The sequence below is a fragment of the Poecilia formosa genome, unplaced genomic scaffold (assembly GCF_000485575.1).
Source record: "Poecilia formosa unplaced genomic scaffold, Poecilia_formosa-5.1.2 Scaffold245, whole genome shotgun sequence".
Taxonomy (NCBI): Eukaryota; Metazoa; Chordata; class Actinopteri; order Cyprinodontiformes; family Poeciliidae; genus Poecilia; species Poecilia formosa.
The window spans coordinates 711,952-733,359 of NW_006800184.1; the positions used below are offsets into that span (position 1 = coordinate 711,952).

Consider the following 21,408-nt stretch of genomic DNA (forward strand, 5'->3'; position numbering starts at 1 on the left):
GTCAGATGGTGCTGGGTAAATAATAAAGGGGTGGATCTGGGTCACATACTTATTTATCTCAACAAATCTATGAACATACAGGCATCAACACAGCTGACAGCCACATGAACAGTCAGATGTTTCATCATAACCCACTACGGATTGCTACAGGTAGTTCATCAGGTAGGTGTTAAGCCAAAAAAACAGTTTACCATTACAAGGCTCTTGTAATAATAATAACAATCAAAAATGACTGTTGGTCCTTTGTTTGGCTGCGTCATTAAGACATGAATGTTTCTAAGGGTAATAGATCCACAAACAGTGAGGTGGCTGGGATATGGGGCAGAATGGGAAACATTCACCCTATATGTACCAGACCCGCCTGACCAGGGAGTGTAGAGGAATTGAGCTGTCTTGATGAGCTCCAACAATTATTTGCTTTTCTGTTTTCCTATTTTATGTGTTTGTCCCTGAAATGATAGCAGGATCAGATGTTCAGGCAAAATATTAGGAGATTCACTGTTTGAAATTTATGGAAACTGTTCTCTATCAAATCAGCCGAGTTTTGGTAAACATTAAGAAATTATAGACACATTGTATGTTTATGTTTACTTTCCAAAGTATGCACAGTGCACTGGTTGGCAGAAACCAGGAGGTGACTTTGAAACCAGCAGCATTCCACTGAGGTGACACATTCCATGTAACCAAAGCCAGGTTAGGCCATCAGGAATTAGTGCACTATGATCCATGGTCCCACCTACCACTCAGGATCCCAACATTCCTCTCTGTGGGTGGTAGGCTCACTTGAATAAATGAATGTCCATAAAACTTGAGAAACATATTTGCATTTTACATTATGTAATGTTGGGGCATAATTTTGGTTTTAAAATACCAGAATAATCACAGCTTTATATATTTGTCTGTCAGCATTATATTTTAAAATATTACATCAGATACTTTTGTGCTCTTACTTGAGTAATTACGGGACTTTTCACCTTTTCACCTTTACTTGAGTAAAAATATGATGCTACTCTTCCTTTAGTACACCTTTTCGCTACTCTACCCAGCTCTCTGTCTGTTGGTCATTTGTATTACTAATTTCTTTCTCTTCTTCCTCCTTTTCCCAGCACAACATCTGCTGCTATTGGCCACCTTCACCGCACCTGTTCGACCCTCGAGCCAATCACGCGCTTCGACCGTTGCTCCCCAAGATGGCGGCTTCCAGTGAGCCGCTTTGCTCATCCTCGCAGCAGAACGATAGATATCACCTTATCTCCGGATCATTTGAACTCTCCACAGAGAGCTGAGCGGGGCTGCGCTGTGAAACACGGAAGCCGTCCCTTCCCCTTTGCCCTATTGCGCTTTCATGGTACGCGGAGCCGGGCTCGGTGTTGGGCTGAAGGGGGTTGTGCTATCCGAGTATGGCCACCGACAACAGGATCAATTTCTGGAGGAGAAACACTAAGGTTCCCGGAAGGTTGGTTGTCTCATTCTTATCAAAACATAGCTGCCTTCCAGTGCTAACTTTTCGGCCGGACTATTGTAGCCAGGAAAATCTACAGGAAAGTCGTGTTTGGCGCACAATGAGAGAAGCTCAATATGTGTGGGAACAGAATCCTTGGTTGACATTAAACGGTTGACGTAACTGCCTGAAGTAATTATAGTTAAATGCGCAAATTATTCTCGTTTCTAGTCAATCTGCTGTAGCACGTCAGAGAGGTTTCATTTGATTGTGCTGTCAGCCAAAAGATGACTGAGCTCCATCACTTTATTCTCTGCGGTTTGTGTTAAAGTGGGGGTGTCATCTGTCACCATCCGCCCGCCGTATGCTTCCTGGGTCTGTGCTGACAGCTGCTGCAACACAATGGACTCCATTCACCCTCATTTATAAATGCCGCTTTAAACTGGAGTTCAGCGAGCCTCCATTTAGGGTCATGAAGTGAAATAACGCTTTAAGCTCTTTTTTAACCCCCTCCCCCCAATTATCATTACGAGTTATAGCTTTGTGTGTAAGTGATTTCTTTGTAGAAACAAACACAGCAGACGATGGGCATTTAAAACATTTAGTCACAGGCTGATTTAGCCACATGCCGATTGCCAGCATCAATACTAAGTTTTAAAAAGTTACAGTTTAAAAATTGCAACAAATTTCCTTTATACTGTTGTGATTTTGTGTCCCTCCATAAATGTTGCTATGCACTGCTTGTCAGCTGGCTGAAAGAAGGCTCCTACACTGTCTGTCAGCCACCACAAATTGTTTGCCAGACTCTAAAATCTTTTCACTATTAGTGAGAAGAAACATGTTGGTAAAAAAATAAATAAATAGCTAAAAATTAATTTAATTCTAAATCTGCCAGTTTGACCCCAATTTGACCCCAGCTTTATGGCAAGAATAAATATTTCTGCATAGTTTTTCTTCAATAAACCTCTTCCAAAAGTATATTATCGTGAGTTACACAAAATAATTTCTTCCCACGCTTGCATATGATGGTAAATGTGATGATTTTTTTTTTTTGTTAGATAAATGGACTATGGTTTGACAAGTAAGGCTGAGGCAGAAGTGTGGCAAGAAGTAAGAAATACTGTCACAGGTGGGAGTTAGGATCACTTTAAACTCATGTTTTTGCTAATGAATTCTCAAATTCTCAAAATTACTTACAATGTTGCAGTAGCATGAAAATACGTAGGGATTTGCTGATTTTGCGTGAATTTCCACGATTGCAGAAATCAAGAACAACTGGAGGGACTGGATTTTACTATAGTAAAGATAATTGTGTGATTTTTGTTAGAGATATTTGGGTATAAACAAATGGAATCAATTTATATTTTAACCAGGGGTGCAACAATTGCAGTTTTCTGGCCAAGTACCGATCTTTACAAAGTATGACTTGCCGACTCCAATTTTGGTTAAAACCAATTCTTTTTTTTGTCTGAAATGTTGCTGAATTGGTAACAGTGGAGTCGTTATTAGTAACTGCAGATATGCAGACATGACCCGGTGGGCAGGTCCGTCAGTGAGACCGCTCTCACAGCAGAGCAAAAGAGGACAGTGATTGATTTGGTTTTTTTTTGTTTTGTTTTTTTATCAGATAGATAAAGATTGGAGGAAAAGTTTGGCTTCACATGGAAGTATCGGCTGATCTCCCAACATTAGGGAAATCAATGCCAATAAACCGGCCGGCCGATCGGTTCACCATTTATTTAAACAAAAATACGTATGTGCATAAAATTGTGAAACTTAAATTACCTGGCTTTTTCTTAAAAAAATAAATAAATCAAAGAATTATTCAAAATATAAATGGACGTGCGTCCGATTCGTTGCTGCGTTTTTCATTGGTCATCTCAAATATAAGCCTTACAGTTGGAACCAGCAAACATCACAACCACCCACTAAGGTTCTACCTGCAGTTCCTCTGGCACACGCAGCAATCAGGACTCATTGGACCTCGTTAAGAAGAGCTGAGCTGTGTGTTTCACCTACATTGAGCTGCATGTTTTTATGACTGACTGATGAGCTGATGTGTTGGTTTCAACTGTCAGAGGGCGGGGCAGGAAGAAAACGGGAGCCGAGTCTGTTTGGGAAACCCGAGAGGAGAAGATTACCAAGGAGAGGGCGTGACTCTCTCTCTCTGTCCCACAGACGGATCTAACCATGGAGGTTGGACACCAACAGATGTTTGAACAGGAAGACTGGGGGGGTTGCGCTCGCTCCCTGTCCTCGCTGCTGCTGCTGATAAAGTCAGCTTGACAGTTGTAAACAACAGACTCTGGCACTGCCAGATAACCAGCAGCTCCAGTTCCCAGCCACAAGGCTTACTGTAAGCTATTCCAATAAAACGCTGCCAGTCAGATCAGTCTTTCGTGGTCATGTTGTTGTTTTCTAGCAGAAGGGATAATTGTGTTTTTATACCTTGTTATGTCCCCTACAGGGCTTGTGGCAAACTGCAACAAGACTTCCTGTGATTTTCATTTCATAATTTTATTTAGCCAGGTTTAGTCCAGAGCCAGACCCATTTTTATATTAATTTAACATAAAAGTGATAAAACATGGTTGTTGAAGAATGAGTACTTTGTATTGTACATTTCATTTTTAGAAGACTTTAATACGTATGCATCTTTTTTTGGAATTTGATTAAAATTCTTTAGTTTTTTTTTAACCTCCTACCTTGAGCTGGGAAACCAAGTTTATGCCAGTTTTGTGTTGCGATCGAGGGTTGCCCAGAATCACTACAAGGGTGGCAAATATCCCCCAAGCCAGATTTTGGACACCCTTGATTTAAGAGTCGTGGAGAGTTTTATAAGGCACTACGGGGTTAAAGAGGGGGGCCACATTTCTTTGGATTTCTTTGAAGAAACAAAGGATGAAGTGGGAATTGTGACTTTTCCTTGTTTGCTCCCGGTTGCCAGAGAGTTGGAAGGGAAATAGAAAGCTGAGCTTTAAGTTTGTGCTGTCTGCGGAACATACTGCCCACCACAGGGAGGGGAACAACATGGCCGCCCTGCAAGCTGTCGGCTACTTCTGTTTACTGCAGAACTACAGTCTGACTCAGAGGAAAGAGTGGTCAACAAAAATACTGAAACTAAACAAACATTATTTTACACAACACTTTCTGGCTTTGAACCTGTCACTCAAAATTAAAAATACCTTCAGAGGAATATCCCAAGCATCAAAAAAATATCATTACATATATGTAGAAAAATGAAATAAGACAGAAGCATGTAGGCCAGAGCTTCCTAAAGTTTTCAGCTTCTGAGTCACAAAATGAAAATGGGAGAGTTCAGTGACCCTGACTCCTGGTTGCTATGTAAACACTCTTACGAAGTTACCGTAGTTAAAAAGTGCTACAATGAGAAAACAATCGGGGCCAACAGCCAGTATGTTGGTCAGTAGGATGCTTCTATTTATACTGTTGTGCTTTTTTTATCTTTTTCAACATTTATAGAAAACAAATTGTCATTTTTGTCATTGAAGATGGTTTTTGAAGAAGACCTCCGACTTCGATATTACACCTGACAGCAGATGGGGTCTCAAACCCAACTGTGGAAACCGCTGATGTTGGCTCTTCTTCCCAACTTTGTTCGCTTCCTGATTTAATTCTCACATATGAGTGGGAAAAGCAAATATATATTTAGAACATAGAATATATTTAGAACAATTGAGATAATAAATGAGCTTTTGGGGGGGGGAATAAAAGCCATGAAGGACAGTTTGTGCCACCGCCAGCATTCTTCTGAGCAATCATTAAACGATGGATGTGAACACTTACCCTCAGGTTAGCTACAAGTGTTTTTCCACGTCGAGGTGACTGCATTTTTACATTATCATCCACAGCGTGCAGCCAGTTTATGGAGCACAGCATCCACCTCTCGATCCCCGTTTGCGACGCACGTAAGTGCTCAGTGCACGCCTGGGCTGCTGCATGCCACGTGGACACATTTAATTTGCCCTTTTTACTGGTCTTTGCAGTCGTTCCATGTTTTGAGTACATTTGTGTACTGCATGCTGTGAAACCGTGACCCAATTACTACATTTTGCTTTAGTTCTGCTTTTGGAACCGGTATTTCATGTTTCTTTTTCTTTATTGCATTATTTTAAGATGCATCAATTAGATTTTTTTTTCTTAATTCAGATCTGTTATTTTTTTTTCTTTTCTTTTTTTTTTTTTTTCTGTTATTTTCTTTTCTTTTCTTTCTTTTTTTTTTTTTTAATACTCCAAGGGAAAAATAAAGATTAGAGCCAACTCCAAATTCTCTTTAATGTCAATGATTAAGCAGAGTGCAGAATATTTCTTTTTAGGCTTTCAGCCATGAGCTGTTATGGTAATAATATTACGGGAATACGTCGTAATAGTACGTGGGAAAAGTTGGAATAATTGGAGAATAAAGTCATAACATGACCAGAATAAGGTCATAATAATACGAGAAGTCATACAACAATAAAGTCAAATTAATGAGAATAAATTCATGTAATCAGAAAGTCATAATACTAGAAGAATGAAGTAGTAATTTTATGATCACTCCTTCATGAAAGATGAAAGATTAAAATGAAGAGCACGTTATGAAGTAGTACTTTGGTTTCGGTTTTACAAATAGGACATACTTAATCTTTTAACACATCAGCATCAAATTATTATCTGCAGGAATTTGAAAGGATTGAGCAACGACTGAGTCTATTCTGAGTGAACCACAGACTTGACGATCTGGTCACATTACAGCTCGATGACTATAAAAGCTTTGCTCTTGTTAAAACTGTTTTTCTTGTGCTTTGCCGACTTTCATCTGGTAATATTTTACCGTTTACCTTTATTTTACTAATATTAGGACTTTTGTGTCATAAATAAAATCACTTTAATCTCATAATTTTAGAAAAAAATATATTTTAGTCTGGCCCTAGTATGTACTTGTAGTGTCTTTGCCAAGAGTTTTTTTTTTGATTATTTTTTTAGATTCCAGTCAGTCGATAACTAAACAGGGCTGGTAAGCCAAAAAGATGGTCTGATTTTCCCCTCACCAGCTGATTCCTTGGTTCATTAGACATTATTCCAAAATTTAGTATAAATCAAAATTGAAATGAAATGAAATGAAATGAAATTTTATTCGAACATGATACAAATATAAAAATAAAATAGTGCCCAGTAACAAGAAGTGCATAAAAAAGAAGAGAAAATACAGATTTTTTGTTTCAGTTAACATATCATGCTCAAAATGGGGTAGGAAGAAGTGAGAACTTATAAACTCCTACCCCCTAAACACAAATTCATCCATCAATGGGATCTACCAGGTCTTACATCGTTTTTTCATTTCCTGTTTGTTCATTATTCCAACCTGCAGGTACCCAAAAGACACAAAGCCAAAATTCAACAACCTTAAGTCTAAAAAAGCTTGCAGCTTCCACGAATTTGCTTGCAGCACAAACGATGCTTGGGACATTGACGATGAGGAGGATGACAACTTCTGCGGGACACCCTTCTCAGCTTCCTTTACGCCTTCAGGCCAGGACTTGACGTCTGTGCACAACCAGGTATCCACAAGTTCTCCTGTTTCTCACTGAAAAACTGCAGGCTGGTCTGGAACAGTGAGAGATTCTCATCCAGGTGTGTTTTGTTTGTTTCTGCGTCCACTTAGCAACTGCGGCATCAGACGGGTGAAACGGAGCCTGTGTTGCCTCACATACTGACTCCACCCAGGGACGAGGGTCACAACTCCCAAAGGGATGACGGCTCGGAGTGTGAGCGTGTCAACGGCAAATTTGTGAAGTCTAGTAGTGACGCAGATCTCAACACGACCTCAGGTGCGTTGTAAATATCGTGCAGCAATTCATTCTGCTTAAAGAGTTCCTCAGATGCCTCTGCTGTGATTCATGCTGAAGCTAATTATGGACTTTGTTAGAAGGGACTTAACACTGCAGGTAGGTCTGTAGAGATTATGGGGACTTAAATATATGCCTGACACGACGCGTCCCAGTCCACAGACACAACCACTAAATACCGGAGGTGTTTGAGGAGTTTTCTTTTGCTGCTGGTATGCTGTTAATCATTGGAAATGTTCTCTGACAAAAAAAAAGAAAGTCCAAATTGATTTACAAAACTGGGTAACAAATCAGGTTTTTAGTGACTTGGAGTCTAAATATAAAAGCTTACCCAAGACAAATATGTCTTATATGGGTATAAGCTTTTATACCCAAGACAAATATGTCTTGGGTAAGACATAAATAACAAAGCATCTTTCAAAAAGTATGAAGGAATCAATCAGTTAATTCCAATAAATAAACTTTCAGCTGAATAAAGTTCGACATCTATGTTGACGTTTTGGCTGTTATTTCTTCTTGGACATTTATATTCATGCTCTTATTTTCAAGTGGGTGCAGCAGTTCAGTTTCCTTTCCTCTTGTTCTCTCTTTTCTTTTCCTCTAATAACTTTATTTCAAACAAGAAATAAATATAAAATAAAGTCATGTCAAAATAATGTCAACAGTGCGTTAGCAGGAGCTTCTGCTAAATACCATGTTGGTGTACCGCTTAATGTTGGCAAAACTAATTTTTTAAGTAGTAGTGCCAACCCCTGCTGAGACACATGGCTGCATATGACCTTGTAGAGCGCTATAGGTGTGAATGATCTCCATTGTTCGTGATGTTTTAGCCTTGATCTCTGAATTACTGACTGATCTCCCACATACCCAGGTTTCGACTGCAGTACCTGAGTGTTTGGTGATTGTAGACAGGAAACCACTCCAACACCTTCCCAGATGACAATATGTCACCAAACCCAACGGAGCCATTTCAAAATTTGATCCTGAACACATCTTAGCACAGATGTTGTGTTAAAATAGATTAAAGTTTGTGTTTTTCTTGAGCATGAATATAAAGGTGAGAGTATAAGAGCTGGGAATACTTTTCCAAGGTACTGTATGTCGTACTGTGTAAATGTTTCTATGAAGGTATGTACTTTTTTTCCCCTCTGCTTTGAAATCTACATCAATAGAATATGTGGATTGAAACTTTTTGCACAGTAGTGTGTTAGTGTTGTGACCTGCAGGCACATTGTGGGTTGCTGGGTGAATATCTTGAATAATGCACAGCTTCACGTTGAGGAGCATCTGCCACATGAATAGTTATGTGCTGTTCACCGAACACCTGGACCTCTGCTCAGACGTCACCTGGATGCTGAATATTCAGGCTCTTGCGAATTAATCCTTTGATCTTATTTTAAGTCATAAAACCAAAACACAGTGGTTGTTCAGTTACTGTGTTCTTTTATCTGAAGAGAATTTTACCGATATTCATTTTTGTTTGTTTGTTGTTTTCTTTCCTCAGTCCGCTCCTCACTGCAGAAGCAGCAGTCTCTCCCAGTGCGTCCCATCATCCCTCTGGTGGCTCGTATCTCAGATCAGAACGCGTCAGGGGCTCCACCCATGACGGTGCGGGAGAAAAGCCGGCTGGATAAATTCAAGCAGCTGCTGGCCAGTCCCAACACTGACCTAGGTACTGTTGAAGAGGGAAAGACGTTTGCGTGCCGCCTTACTCAGCTCCACATGCTCAGCGATGCCCCATCTGTTCTGTAAAGCCTGTCCAGAAATCACACATGGTGTTTTTGTTCCACCCAAATAAGAAAATGCAGTGGGATAAACTTCAAAAGCGTTATTGTGTAATATTGAGGTTTTGATTCGTTGGAAATATACATTTTATTCTGTTGTTTTGAGGAGTGCACTGTTAAATTGGCGCCAGATTCCTTAATTTTGGGAGATCAGCCGATACTTACTGATCTTACCTACCTTCACAAATGTCTAAAAATCAACCACTGTCCTCTTTTGCTCTGCCGTGAGAGCTGTTTGACTGACCGACCCACCCAACAGGTCAAGTCTGAATGTTTGCAGTTAACAATAATCGCCCCACTATTGCCAACTCAGCAACTTTCTTACTATATTTAGTAAAATTTCAGACAAAAAAAAAATCAATACTAGGCAAAATTGGAATTGATAGGTTATGATTTTTTAAAGATCTGTAATTGGCGATCGGCCAGAAAACTGCAATCAGTGCACCCTTACTGTTTTTAATGTGGTTTATAATTTTTTTTAAGACAGGTAAACACTCAACTAAAATATAATTATGTTTACCATAACTTTGCACTATGGAAAATATCATCCATCCAGTGGATCAGTCGTTGGATTTATTTGTGGTCGTTAAATGGCCTCTTAGAAGCTCCCAGAATGCTGCTGTTCCCAGTCTGAGTGGAACCTTCAGTGACTGCAGGTCAGGAGCTTCACACTAAATACATCTTGAACTCTGACAATTATTGCAAAACTTTGTAATCTCTCCTCCAGATAGACCCTAAAGTTGAATCAAACGGGAAGATAAAAGTTCCACATATCATCCAGCGTCTGTGAGGAAAACTTTAATAAGTCCTTAATGAAAATTGTTCAAGAAAAGGAATTGAATATAGCTCCCTCTGACCTGCAGCCAGCTGAAGCAGCCGCTCTCTGGACTTAATGTGAAACCGAGCTTTGATCTGATTGGCCTGTTTTGCTTTCTGCCATCACAGAAGAACTGCGGAAGCACAGCTGGTCGGGAATACCAAGAGAAGTCCGACCAATCACGTGGAGGCTACTCTCTGTAAGGCTTACGACCTTCAGTTTTGCAACATCACATAACTCACAATTCAGTACTAAGGGCTTCATTTTTTGTTTAGTTTTTCCATTCCTGTTCGTTTGGTGTCAGCAGCTGTGCGTTTCAGCAGCAGCCTTATCTTCCCACTGCTCTTATCTCCCTTGGCCAGCTTGTTCTGTTCCCCGGGAAAAAAAGTTTCTTTTCTGTTCTCGCTCCTCTCAGGGTTACCTGCCGGCCAACAAGGAGCGCAGAGAGCTGGTCCTGAAGAGAAAGAGAGAGGAGTATTTTGGGTTCATAGAGCAATACTATCACTCCAGAACAGATGAGCACTATAAAGACACATACAGACAGGTAAAGATCTCATCTGTGTGGTGTGGAAGCATTATGTTATCGCTTCAAATGAATTAGAAACGCTGCGATTATCTACCGTCGCCTAAGTTTCATTATTTGTTCCTGGCAGATCCACATTGACATTCCAAGAACCAACCCGCTCATCCCTTTGTTCCAGCAGCCTGCAGTCCAAGAGGTGAGGTCCAGTAGAAATCCAGTGGCCAGAGAGTTTAAGGTCCAGCTCTACATCAGTGGTACTACAGGACAAAAACTCTCCTGGCTCTGCTACCTGAAAAAGATAAAGGCTTAAAAAAAAGTTTCATTTCAGTTTAACAAAACTACATCTACACAATTTACTTATATGTTCTATAATAAGTTGGTGGTTTCATTTTTTTTTCTACATTTACATGTGTTTGTGACATTTTGTCAAGAAAATGTAAATGTATGCATGTGTATTCTGAATATATTCAGCTTTTACAGCTGAAAAGTAAATCTATATATACTGTATATAAAAATTAAAATACCTTTATTTTGTATTATAGACATTTTTAAACTAACTCATTTCAAACTCAGTCCAACTTTATAACAATTGAATCTGTACTGCAGATTTACAGTAAATGTTCATGAACTTAGAGCCTGGATAACTGTAGAGCTCTGAAAGCTTTCTGAGTAAACCGAGGACACAACTAATTCACTTTGCAGCAGTTTCTTTGCTCCTCTTAGGAATGTAACACATAATACATATTTGATGAAGACTTTTAACATTGGTCATTTTTGTCTTGCTTGCTTTCACAATCGTACTCATCAGACTGGAAGTATCAGCTTCACACATCAAAAATCAATAACACTTCAAATTACCAGATGACAAGACCTAATACTACTAAAAAACATTATAACTGGGGGAAGTTGGTGAAATATTGTGTTGCTGAGTCACTGAGGAGAAAAAGAGGAAGTTCACTTTGAGACGAAGCTTGACTGAGCTTATTCTGTTCCTCAAATCTCGTTTTATGAAGCTACAATCAAAACTTTTAAAGACTTGTACAAAACTTTGTAGATAATGAGTCTAAATTTGACTGTTTCAACAGTCAAATTTAGACTCGGGTTGAATGTTTGGGATGTAGCAACAAACTCAGCCCTGAGAAACGGCTACAAAATTGCAACAGCAAAGTGAAAACAGGACACAGGATTCTGTTCTGCACAGCATGTTGTTCCTTTAAAACAGAGTTTTGTCATTTTGTCTTCAGGTATTTGAGCGGATTCTGTTTATCTGGGCCATCCGTCATCCAGCCAGCGGATACGTCCAAGGCATCAATGACTTGGTCACACCTTTTTTTGTCGTCTTCTTGTCCGAGTTTGTCAGTAAGTTCATTTATGCTCATGAGAATAATATGTTTTTTAAAATACAGAGATGCCCTGATCTGAGTGATGAATTTTCTGTTTTTGCAAAACTTCGATTTGCATGTCTGGACTTTAGATGCTTCTAGTTTCTCTTGTATTTAGGGTGTTGAAGTTTCTCCTTGTACATTGCTGGCCTCATTCTACAAAAGCTTTTTTTTTTTCTTTTGGAAAAATTTGATCCATTTTGATCTGAAATCTGAAAACAGAAATAGCTTTGACTTTATATACTTAGTTTTCCAAAATATGTTCAATTTAGTCCATCTATATAAATAAAAGTCCTCTTCAGTCTCCTCCCTTCTCTTTAGTTAATGTGTGTCTTATTTACTTTTCAAAATATGTTTCATTTAATACGTTTATATAAAATGTATCTCTTTTTCAAGGCAAATTGCATTTTGGCTCTCGAGAGAGATTTAATCCTGAGATGTCCAAAATGCTTAAACGTTCCCAAAGTCAGCATGCTCTGCCCGAAAGCTCAAGCTGATAAAAGCGCACTTCCTAACTCTTCACGTTATCAGCTAAAAGTGTTGCTCGAATGACCTGTGCCCATGCAGTCGCAGGAACATGAAGGCTGAACGCCAAAACACAGACAGTCATTACTTCAGGGAAGTTGGAAGAAATAAAAATGAACAAACATCCTGATCATTATGGAAGTTTTTTTTAATATGATAAGTACTTTGGTATTCAGTTCAACTCCAAAGCATTTTGAAAAGGGAGATTTTCCTTTTTATGCTAAAAACAACATTCAGTGTTTGAGTTCTTCAAAGAAATGAGGGGAAACAATTATTTAACACCTTGTAAATAAATGTTCTGTTGACCACAGCAGTCTGTTATATTTCTGAAACTGGATTGTTTTCATTCGCACAATAATTGTGCTGATTTAAATGCAGTTAAAATGGAAGAAAAAAAAAAAAGGAAATCAGAATAATGAAATTGGAATATGAAAGCATGAAATGGAATTTTGAAAAGCATAAAATAGATTTTATAGGGTCCAGTTTAAATAAACAATAAGGGCTGTAACGATTCCTCAAATGATTCTACTACCTCGATTATTAAAATTCCTTGAGGAAAATTGATCTGCCTCGAAGCTTCGTTAAATTATCTTCTATTATTTAGTGCGCCGTGTTCCGACCGGGTCGTTGTTTGTGTTGGGCGGCGCCGTCGCTTCCGCCTACGAGTCGTCGCTAAGTGCCAGCAGCATGACGTAGACTTTTCCGGCGTTTCATCGGGTTTTGGGGGACCAATAAGCACTGTTGAATTGTCAAGCTGAAAATGAGCTGATTCCTTTTACAATCTTGCTACTGTACAAGAAATCTTTTCATTTTTTTCGTTCTCATCCTAGCGGAAGATGTGGAGAACTTTGACGTGGCGGCTCTGCCTCTGGAGACCCAAAGGAACATCGAGGCCGACAGCTTCTGGTGCATGAGCAAGCTGCTGGACGGCATACAGGTGAGGACGCACGCTGGGCTCTCAGGCTGCAGGTCGTCTGTCTGTGTTCCTGTCAAATAACATGGCCCACCTTCCAGGACAACTACACCTTCGCCCAGCCTGGAATCCAGAACAAGGTGAAGGCGCTGGAGGAGCTGGTCAGCCGGATAGATGGTGAGGAGATGAGCGAATTGTTCAGTCCAACAGAAATCATGAGAAATCTTTTTTTTTTAAATTGTTTATTGTCTGTCTTCAGTGGATATTCACAATCATTTCAAGAAATACGAGGTGGAGTACCTGCAGTTTGCGTTTCGATGGATGAACAACCTGCTGATGAGGGAGCTGCCACTTCGTTGTACCATTCGTCTGTGGGACACCTACCAGGTGGAGTTCTCTCCTTCAGATATTTAGATATTCAGGTCTTCCTCACAGTATTCCTCACAGTATTCCTCACCGTGCTCATGCACGAAGGAAATCTGTGCCAGCAGTGATTAGGGAAGCAGCGATCCACTATTTTCACTACCGATGCAGATGCCAATTCCGATGCAGGAAAACAGCTGAATTTACTTAAAACTTTTCTTTTTTTTTTTTTTTTAAACACAGACATAAATGTACTGAATTACAGATGTATTGATAACTCTGCACCAGTGCAGCACACTTGCATACACCAATAGCTTCACAAGCTTTGTCAAACGTGTAAAAACATCACAACTTTAACATAATAAAATAACATAACATCCAATGTAAAACAAATAATAAAGAAACTGAAACGGATTAAAAACAACAGGTTGACTACGTTGGTCAAACATGTAAAAAATAAACTGCAACAAACCATCTTTCAATTGGTTCAGAAAGTGCAATTGTTTACATTACTAGTTATAATGTGAAATAAATAAAGCATGACGTCACTCAGAGCACAAAGTATAGAATTAAACTGAATAGATCCGCCCTTATTGGTCAGGCACATTGTCAGCGATACCCTGTCTGGAATTGTTTTCATCATCAGGACCGATGCAGATATTGATATTGGATGGATGCATCTCTAGTGGTGATGGAGGCGTAGACTCCCCGTCCGTTGGGTTTTACTCGTCTTCCTGCTTCAGAGCAGTTCATTTATAGAACAATCACAGAACCTGTTAACACGGTGAGGAACATTTTTAGATTTGGTCACGATCACAGCAGTGACGGGCAGGCCTGTCGGTCAGGACAGGAAAACTCTGATCTAGAACATGCAGAAATCCAATCAGTGTTAGAGCTGCCTCCTCTGCTCTAACCAACTGAGGATTTCACACTAATGGTCTTAAGACATAAATGTGTGCCCCAGCCTTGGACATGCTCCTGGACAGTCACTGATCTGGTGTTGGTAGAAAACTAATAAACTGGAAAAAAAATAAATAAATAATGAAATCCAACTGAAAATGATCTGGTACATTTCTCAACTCCTATCAGCTTCTTGCTCTTGACGTCATATTAATCTTTTTCTTTTTTCTTGATAAAGTGTTAGGCCAACCAATTAAAAGTCTTGGCATAGCTCTGCCCCAGTGAATGGACCTTCATGGAGCTTACAGATAAGCAAACACGCCTAATTTTTATTTTTAGCTGAGCTGAACCTCAGCTTACCATTTAGAGATCTAGTTTTCACTCCAGCCTTTAAGAGGGTGATGATTCGCTGGTTTACACACGATCTGCTTAGAGGGAAAACGAAGAAAAGAACTATAAAGAAAAAATGCTATTATTTCTCACCCATATACCAAATTAGTTTTTGTGATTATGGTTCCTAAGAGGTAAATGTTCTTCTGTTTCTACTCATGATCCAGTTTTTTTTCCCCCTCTGTATCTGCTATGTGTTTGGCACCGGCCTTTGTATTGGAGTGTTGCTATCTTTGTAGACACACACTCACGTCTGGGATCTGCATCAGATGAGCCTGGCAGCCGATTGGACAGGGATGTTTGTCTCTTTGCCTGATGATTCCGATTTGCCTCATATTGTGAATAAACATATGCACAACCGGACCGACTAGTTAAACCCAAACACTTTTGGTTCTGAGGTGGAAAATCAGCTGATTAAAATGGAGACCTCATTCGCACAACTTTTGGCCTTGAATGAACTGATTGCATTCGGATAGCAATGAATACATTCTGTACACTGCTGTTCAGCTGGCTGAAAGAAGGCTGCTGCATGTTGTTAGAAATGCACTGATCCCAATAATATCTGTATCAGTCCCAAACTTGTTCTAGAACTACAGCTGATAAACTGTATGGAATAAAACCAACTCGATCTTTGTTGTTTTAAATCATGTGTATCCTAGGAGACGTTATTTTACTCCACTTTATATGAATATCAGTCTATCCTGCAGCTCACTTTGTCCTGGTTTAAACCAAAGCCAATGAAGGAGTGAACTCAAACACTGCATTTCAGAGATGGGGTTAATTTTTTCCATAGCTAATATTTGATAGTCTGACAGAACTCAGTATACAGTACTGCATACTCACTTTTCTATGGGAGAGATTCTTTGAGAATTACTCATTGCATAAAGTGATTATTCAAAGACAAATGTTTTTGGTCCTTTGTTCACCGAAGGACCTTAAGTCTGTAATTCCTCCCGATTTATCTCCAGGTGTTGCAGCAAAGACTTCTGGGTAAAGGTGTGTTGTAACAATCTGCTGTGTTTGTACTTTCCACAGGCTGAAGCTGAAGGTTTCTCCCACTTCCACCTGTATGTGTGTGCTGCATTTCTCATCGAGTGGCGCAAAGAAATCCTCTGCATGGTTGACTTTCAGGTATTGATGGGAGTCTTTGATTTTATTTAACGACGATGCAAAAAACAGATGATTTAAAAGAAATTATTTGAAGAAACTTTCCTCATATTTATTTTTGAAAAGACTCTTGAAAAACGAGAAATGGTAAAACATCCTGTTACTCTAACGTCTCTGAACTTGCTAGTTAGCTAATAGCTTGCTAGCATAGAGTGATTATTCAAAGATCTGCTATGAAATTCACTTCTAAGTTCCGCCTATTACATTCCTCAAAATTTGGTTCTAATTCTAATAATTATGTATTGATATTTGGTAATCTATTTTAAAACGACCATCATCCATCTCACTGTGTTAAAAATAATTTTATCCCCCACCAAGGTCCAAGTGTTTGTTCCATCTTCTGACACCGAACCAGTGCTCCTTTAATATCTGTGTTTCCATTAACCATCGAATTGCAAAAATTGAAAGTGCGAAAATAAATTTGCTGGATGGAAACACACCAGTTTAGAAAAAGTTTTTAAGCTGGGATAAAGTTTTTTTGTTTTGTTTTGTTTTATACGTTTCAAAATAGATTTATTTTGCAAAACTGTAATGGAAATACTTTTATACATCTCAAGTAGCTGTTTAAAAATCATGGCAGCAACAAATGTAATGACGTTTATCATGAACAAACTTACTCGCGTGTGATTTTAATTTAATTTCTTATTTAATGGAAAAACACCACAATTGTAAAATTTACTTTTTTCAACATGGGCGGCATATCAAAGTTTTGCACACATTTGTAATGGAAACGCAAAGATCCGTCACAAATCCATGCTGCACAGACGTACATGCATCTCTGCTCTAAGCACCAGTAAGTTGTTTACGACGACTTCATTTGTTCGGCTTAATATTTTGTCGTTGAGGCTCATCCACGTCCGGCTGCACATCCTCATATTTCCTGACAAGAAGATTACGTTCTTTATTTCCCGTCTGTCTGCATATAAATCTTTAATTTACACGATTAAAGATTTATAAATTCTTGCCAACTTTATCACAAAGACGCATGTTGGGTCGACAGGGCGTCTTCTCCACGCTGCATTTCCCTCCATATGTCAGCACATAATTTGTCTCTTTCCTTCAGAGCCTCCTGATGCTTCTACAGAACCTCCCAACCATCCACTGGGGAAATGAGGAAGTGGGTCTCCTCCTGGCCGAAGCCTACAGACTCAAGTACATGTTTGCGGACGCCCCCAACCATTACAAGAGATAGGCAACGAATCAAACGCGCCTGTGACTGCGAGGACCTGAGCAGTATTTTTGGTGCAACCCTGATCAGACCGACGGTGGGATAAACTTAACTTTATGCTGTGAAGATGAAGTTTGCAGAGTCTCGCCGTGATTTTCGGATTTTTGAGCGGAGCCATGAAGCTCCGGCGAATTTCCTGGACTACATGCAGTAGACGACGTGCTGCACTGCATCAGCAGACTGTTACAGTATATCAACCACATGTATTTAGTTTTTCCTCCTCAGAAAAACATGCTGGCATTTTAAAGGATGGTGAATGTTTGTGAAATCCTCCTTTTAAGTGGCATCTGCAGATTCTATTTTATATTTGTTTTTCTAAAACAAAAGAAACACTGTAAGAACCAAGCAACTACTGTTTGTTTACCCCCTCATTTTAAGCTTATTAAGTCAGACACTGTTCTAAATAGGAAGCACAACGAAGACCCCGACTCCCCTCCCCTCCGACTAAATCTGCTGGGAACAATCAGCCTTTTAAATCCTGGGTTTGGACTGAATTACCTTCCCGTTTTTACATTGTAGAAGAAATGTCTGAGTTTCATTTCATGTTTTAGTTTGCTTAGTTAAAAGCTGAAAACCCAGCTCCTTTCCTGGCTGTGAATCACTTTGATCAACTTCTAGAGGGTTCAGCTTCCCTTTTCAGTGTATAAAATTATATTTAAGGTATAATTACCTTAAACAATACCTTGTTTTTAAAATACCTTAACTAAAAGTTAAGGTATTTTAAATAATACCTTAACTTTTAGTTAGACTTTTAGTTAGTCACCTTAACTAAAAGTACAACTTTTAGTTAAGGTGACTTTTAAATTAACCCAACTTAGTGGTTGTGAATAAAGCATAATGCGACGTTTTACCCAATTTTAGTTTCAAAAAAAACGAAATGCGTCGACTCTTCTTGATGCCACTGAGTTATAACTCCTGCAGACCAATATGGAATCACTTTTGTTGCATGGTGGTCATTCATTTTTAATCTGTAGCCAGAAAATTAATTCAAATGTGACAGAAAAACTGAACATTTTTTGCTTTGGGAAACACGGCTGAGTGAAATTGTTGTAATTATCGGCACTTCTTCTTTTCAGCTCTAGTAGAGGGAACTCGTGGAATCCTGAATCAAAAACATGGGGAGTCTGTATGAAAACGGGGTTCCCGTCTCGTATCAAGGTCATCAGAGAGCAGCTGGCAGATCAAAGTTACAGGAGAAAGACTTGTTGTGCACAGCCTTTTTTATTTTACCCTCAATTTTCTTTTGGCTTGACATCCAGCATGTTAATTTAGCTGATCTGCCTTTTTTTTTTTACGCAACAAGATGCGTTATCGTCATCCTGAAATGACTTCATCATTGCTAAATCTATGATGTATTGATTTTAGAAGAAAAGTACCCAGCGATACATTGCCTGTGGAGTTGACCACTGCTCTCTGCTCTTCTGTCTTCCTGCATCATTTCTGCTTCACCATCAGTGTGAAAAACAAAATCTGAATCGGAAGGTCAGGCTTTTTAAATATTGATGATCGGCCAGAAAACTGCAATTGGTACATCCCTAATTTCTTTTCTCGATCAGTTTCTGTTTTCCAGGCACATTGCTTCTAGTAAAGTCTAGTTTCTGAATACTTTCTTTTAGAAGCCTTCATATCTTTGAGACCCAGCGAACTGGGAACCAACCAACATTTAGCCAAACTACACATTGATCTCACCGTCTTAACGATGCAATGTGTCGTTAAGGTCTCCAAATTATTTTTAACAGAAACCTGCGTTTGTTCTTGCTTTAGAAATGTTAATCACTCAGAATCCAGAATTGTTTCTTCTGTTTGATTTTAAAAATATATGCTGTTGATAGCAAAGTCATTTAACGGCTTCAAGGTATATTTTTAAAAGCCATAATGTTCCGCTGTTAAAATCATTTAGTCGTCTGTGTTCTGCTTTATATTTGCTATGTAGTAAAATAACGGTGCATCCTCCCAGACCAGTGATTCCTCATTCGGTTCTGGCACGATGAACTTTTCTCCACTCCAGTAAGAATCATTTCTACAGTCGTAAAACGGAATTAGTGTTGGGTTTTTTTTTGTGTTGTTGTTTTGTTTGTTTTTTTTTTCATGCTTGTTGGTACTGAAGGACGTTTAGTCTTAACCTGCTACTGAACACAGCCCAGAGCAGCTGAACATCCATGATGATGCCTTTGTTTTGAACATTTGCAATGTACTCCTGGAAGGTTCTATAACTTGTATTTGTGGGTTTTTTTGTTTTGTTTTGTTTTTCTGATCCAAGTTTGTTTCATACAATGTTGTCGTTTTAAACATTTACGTTCTCACTCGTCTATTTACTGTGTGGTAACGGCACAGCTTTACAGCATGAATGCTCTGTATTATGTGACCATTTGTTTTCATCCTCGTGAACCAGAGCCAGTCTGGATGAAAACCTCTGATGGAGTGTAAACATTGGACTGCAGTCCTGAAGATTTCACACTTTAATTCAGTCAGCTGATGAGTTTCAGAGTTGAAGGTGCGACTAGGCATGTTTCGGTACTTAAACCTCATTTCACTCCCAAGACGATCTGGCTCCGTCTTACACCACTTAGGGTACAGTTAGTGTTTAATACTGAGGTTCATCATCTTCATGGAGTACTCTGAATGTCTTGTGAGTGTTGCAGTTTGCCTGTAGCCTTAAAACCACATTCATTCCTTCATTCAGGCGAGTCCGCTGATTGTCACTACCATGACGGTGTTGTTCGATCCACGCCGACGTACTTAAATGTCATTTGTTCTCGAAAAATGTGATGTGAAGAACTAAATGTTAGTTAGGGGTGATGAAGCGTTGATGTGGATTCAACATATGAAGCCAAATATGTTGTGGGCCAACGCAAAATGTTTTGAGGCGCTTCGGTTGTCAGAACTGGCTTTAGCCTTAAATGAATAAATCATTACAGTTCCTGCTGTATATTCATTCTTTTTGTTTATATTAAACTAATTGCTATTATTCATTTCGGTGTCTTGTTTTTGAATGTGAAGTTTTCTTGTCTGTTTTTTGACAAACGTTTTCATCAAAAACCTTTGAGGCTTTCAACAGTCTGCATGTTGGATCTAATGAGTCGAACCATAAAGTAATTGGCCTAAAAGTATTCATGTCCTGTTTGTGCATTTCATGGGGATTTTGTTATAATGCACAAAGTGTAAAAGTTTATATTATGATTTTAGCTAAAATAAAAGATGCACATTAATAATAAACCTGTATAAAATAATATTCAAACAGATTTTATGGAATAAAAGTTCATATGTTCTTTTTTAAAACTATGTGAAGACAAAGGTTTTTCCACACTGTCTGCAAGAGGGTTTACCTGTCCCTGAGTGACGGTCAGTAGAGTTTAATTCAGCAGCGCAAAATACTCAAATAATAAAAATCAGTTTAGCCCAACCTGTCTTTCCCTAAAATTGTAACTTGAGGTTTCTACAGGAGTAGAGTTGGCTTCAGCCCGAGGTGAACAGACGTTCTTCTTCAGGATGTTTTGGTCGACAGCAGAATTCATGGTTCCACTGTCATAGCAAATCTTCCAGGTCCCGAAGCAGCAGAGCAGCCCAGACCATCACACTACCACCACGTTTTGCTGATGACTTGATGTTTTTCTGAAATGTGTTACTTTTACGCCAGATCTAACAGCACACACACTTTCCAAAGAGTTCAACTTTTGTCTCGCCAGTCCACAGAATGTTTCTCCTAAAAGTCTTGATCATTAAGGTGAGTTCTGGAAAAGTTTTCATCTTAGAACTTTGCCATGTAGGCCATTTTTGTCTCTTTCTTAATGTCATGACCCCTGACCTTAGCTGAGGCCAGAGAGGCCTGCCGTTCTTTAGATATTCCTCTGGGGTCCTTTGTGACCTCTTGGATAACTCTTCACTGAGCTCTTGGGGTAATTTTGTTCCACCAGCCAATGGGAAGCTTTACCACTTTCCATGTTTCTCCATGTGTGGGTAACTCCTCTTACTGTGGTTCACTGGAGTCCAACGCTTTAGAAATGACTTTGTAACCCTTTTCAGACTGATAGAAACCAATTACTTTATTTGTTCCTGAATTTCCTTGGATCTTCTCGTGGTGTCTGCCTTTTGATGATATTTTGGTCTTCTTCACTTTGTCAGGCAGGT

The 21,408-nt window shown here is 39.2% G+C and overlaps 1 protein-coding gene across 2 annotated transcripts; it reads left to right on the top strand.

Annotated features, from left to right (window-relative positions):
* The first annotated feature begins 1,151 nt into the window (after nucleotides 1–1,151).
* Nucleotides 1,152–20,252, top strand: tbc1d22b (TBC1 domain family, member 22B). Of its 2 annotated transcripts, XM_007569750.2 has the most exons (14): nucleotides 1,152–1,456; nucleotides 5,312–5,368; nucleotides 6,811–7,000; nucleotides 7,105–7,270; nucleotides 8,793–8,960; nucleotides 10,018–10,088; nucleotides 10,305–10,433; nucleotides 10,543–10,608; nucleotides 11,657–11,771; nucleotides 13,150–13,256; nucleotides 13,334–13,409; nucleotides 13,492–13,619; nucleotides 15,921–16,016; nucleotides 17,116–20,252. In XM_007569750.2, the coding sequence occupies exons 1-14, from the start codon at nucleotides 1,401–1,403 to the stop codon at nucleotides 17,242–17,244; spliced, it is 1,554 nt and encodes a 517-aa protein (XP_007569812.1). In that variant the 5' UTR covers nucleotides 1,152–1,400; the 3' UTR covers nucleotides 17,245–20,252. The 2 variants fall into 2 exon arrangements, with proteins under 2 accessions (XP_007569812.1, XP_007569813.1); XM_007569751.2 differs by lacking the exon at nucleotides 5,312–5,368.
* Nucleotides 20,253–21,408: the final 1,156 nt, after the last annotated feature.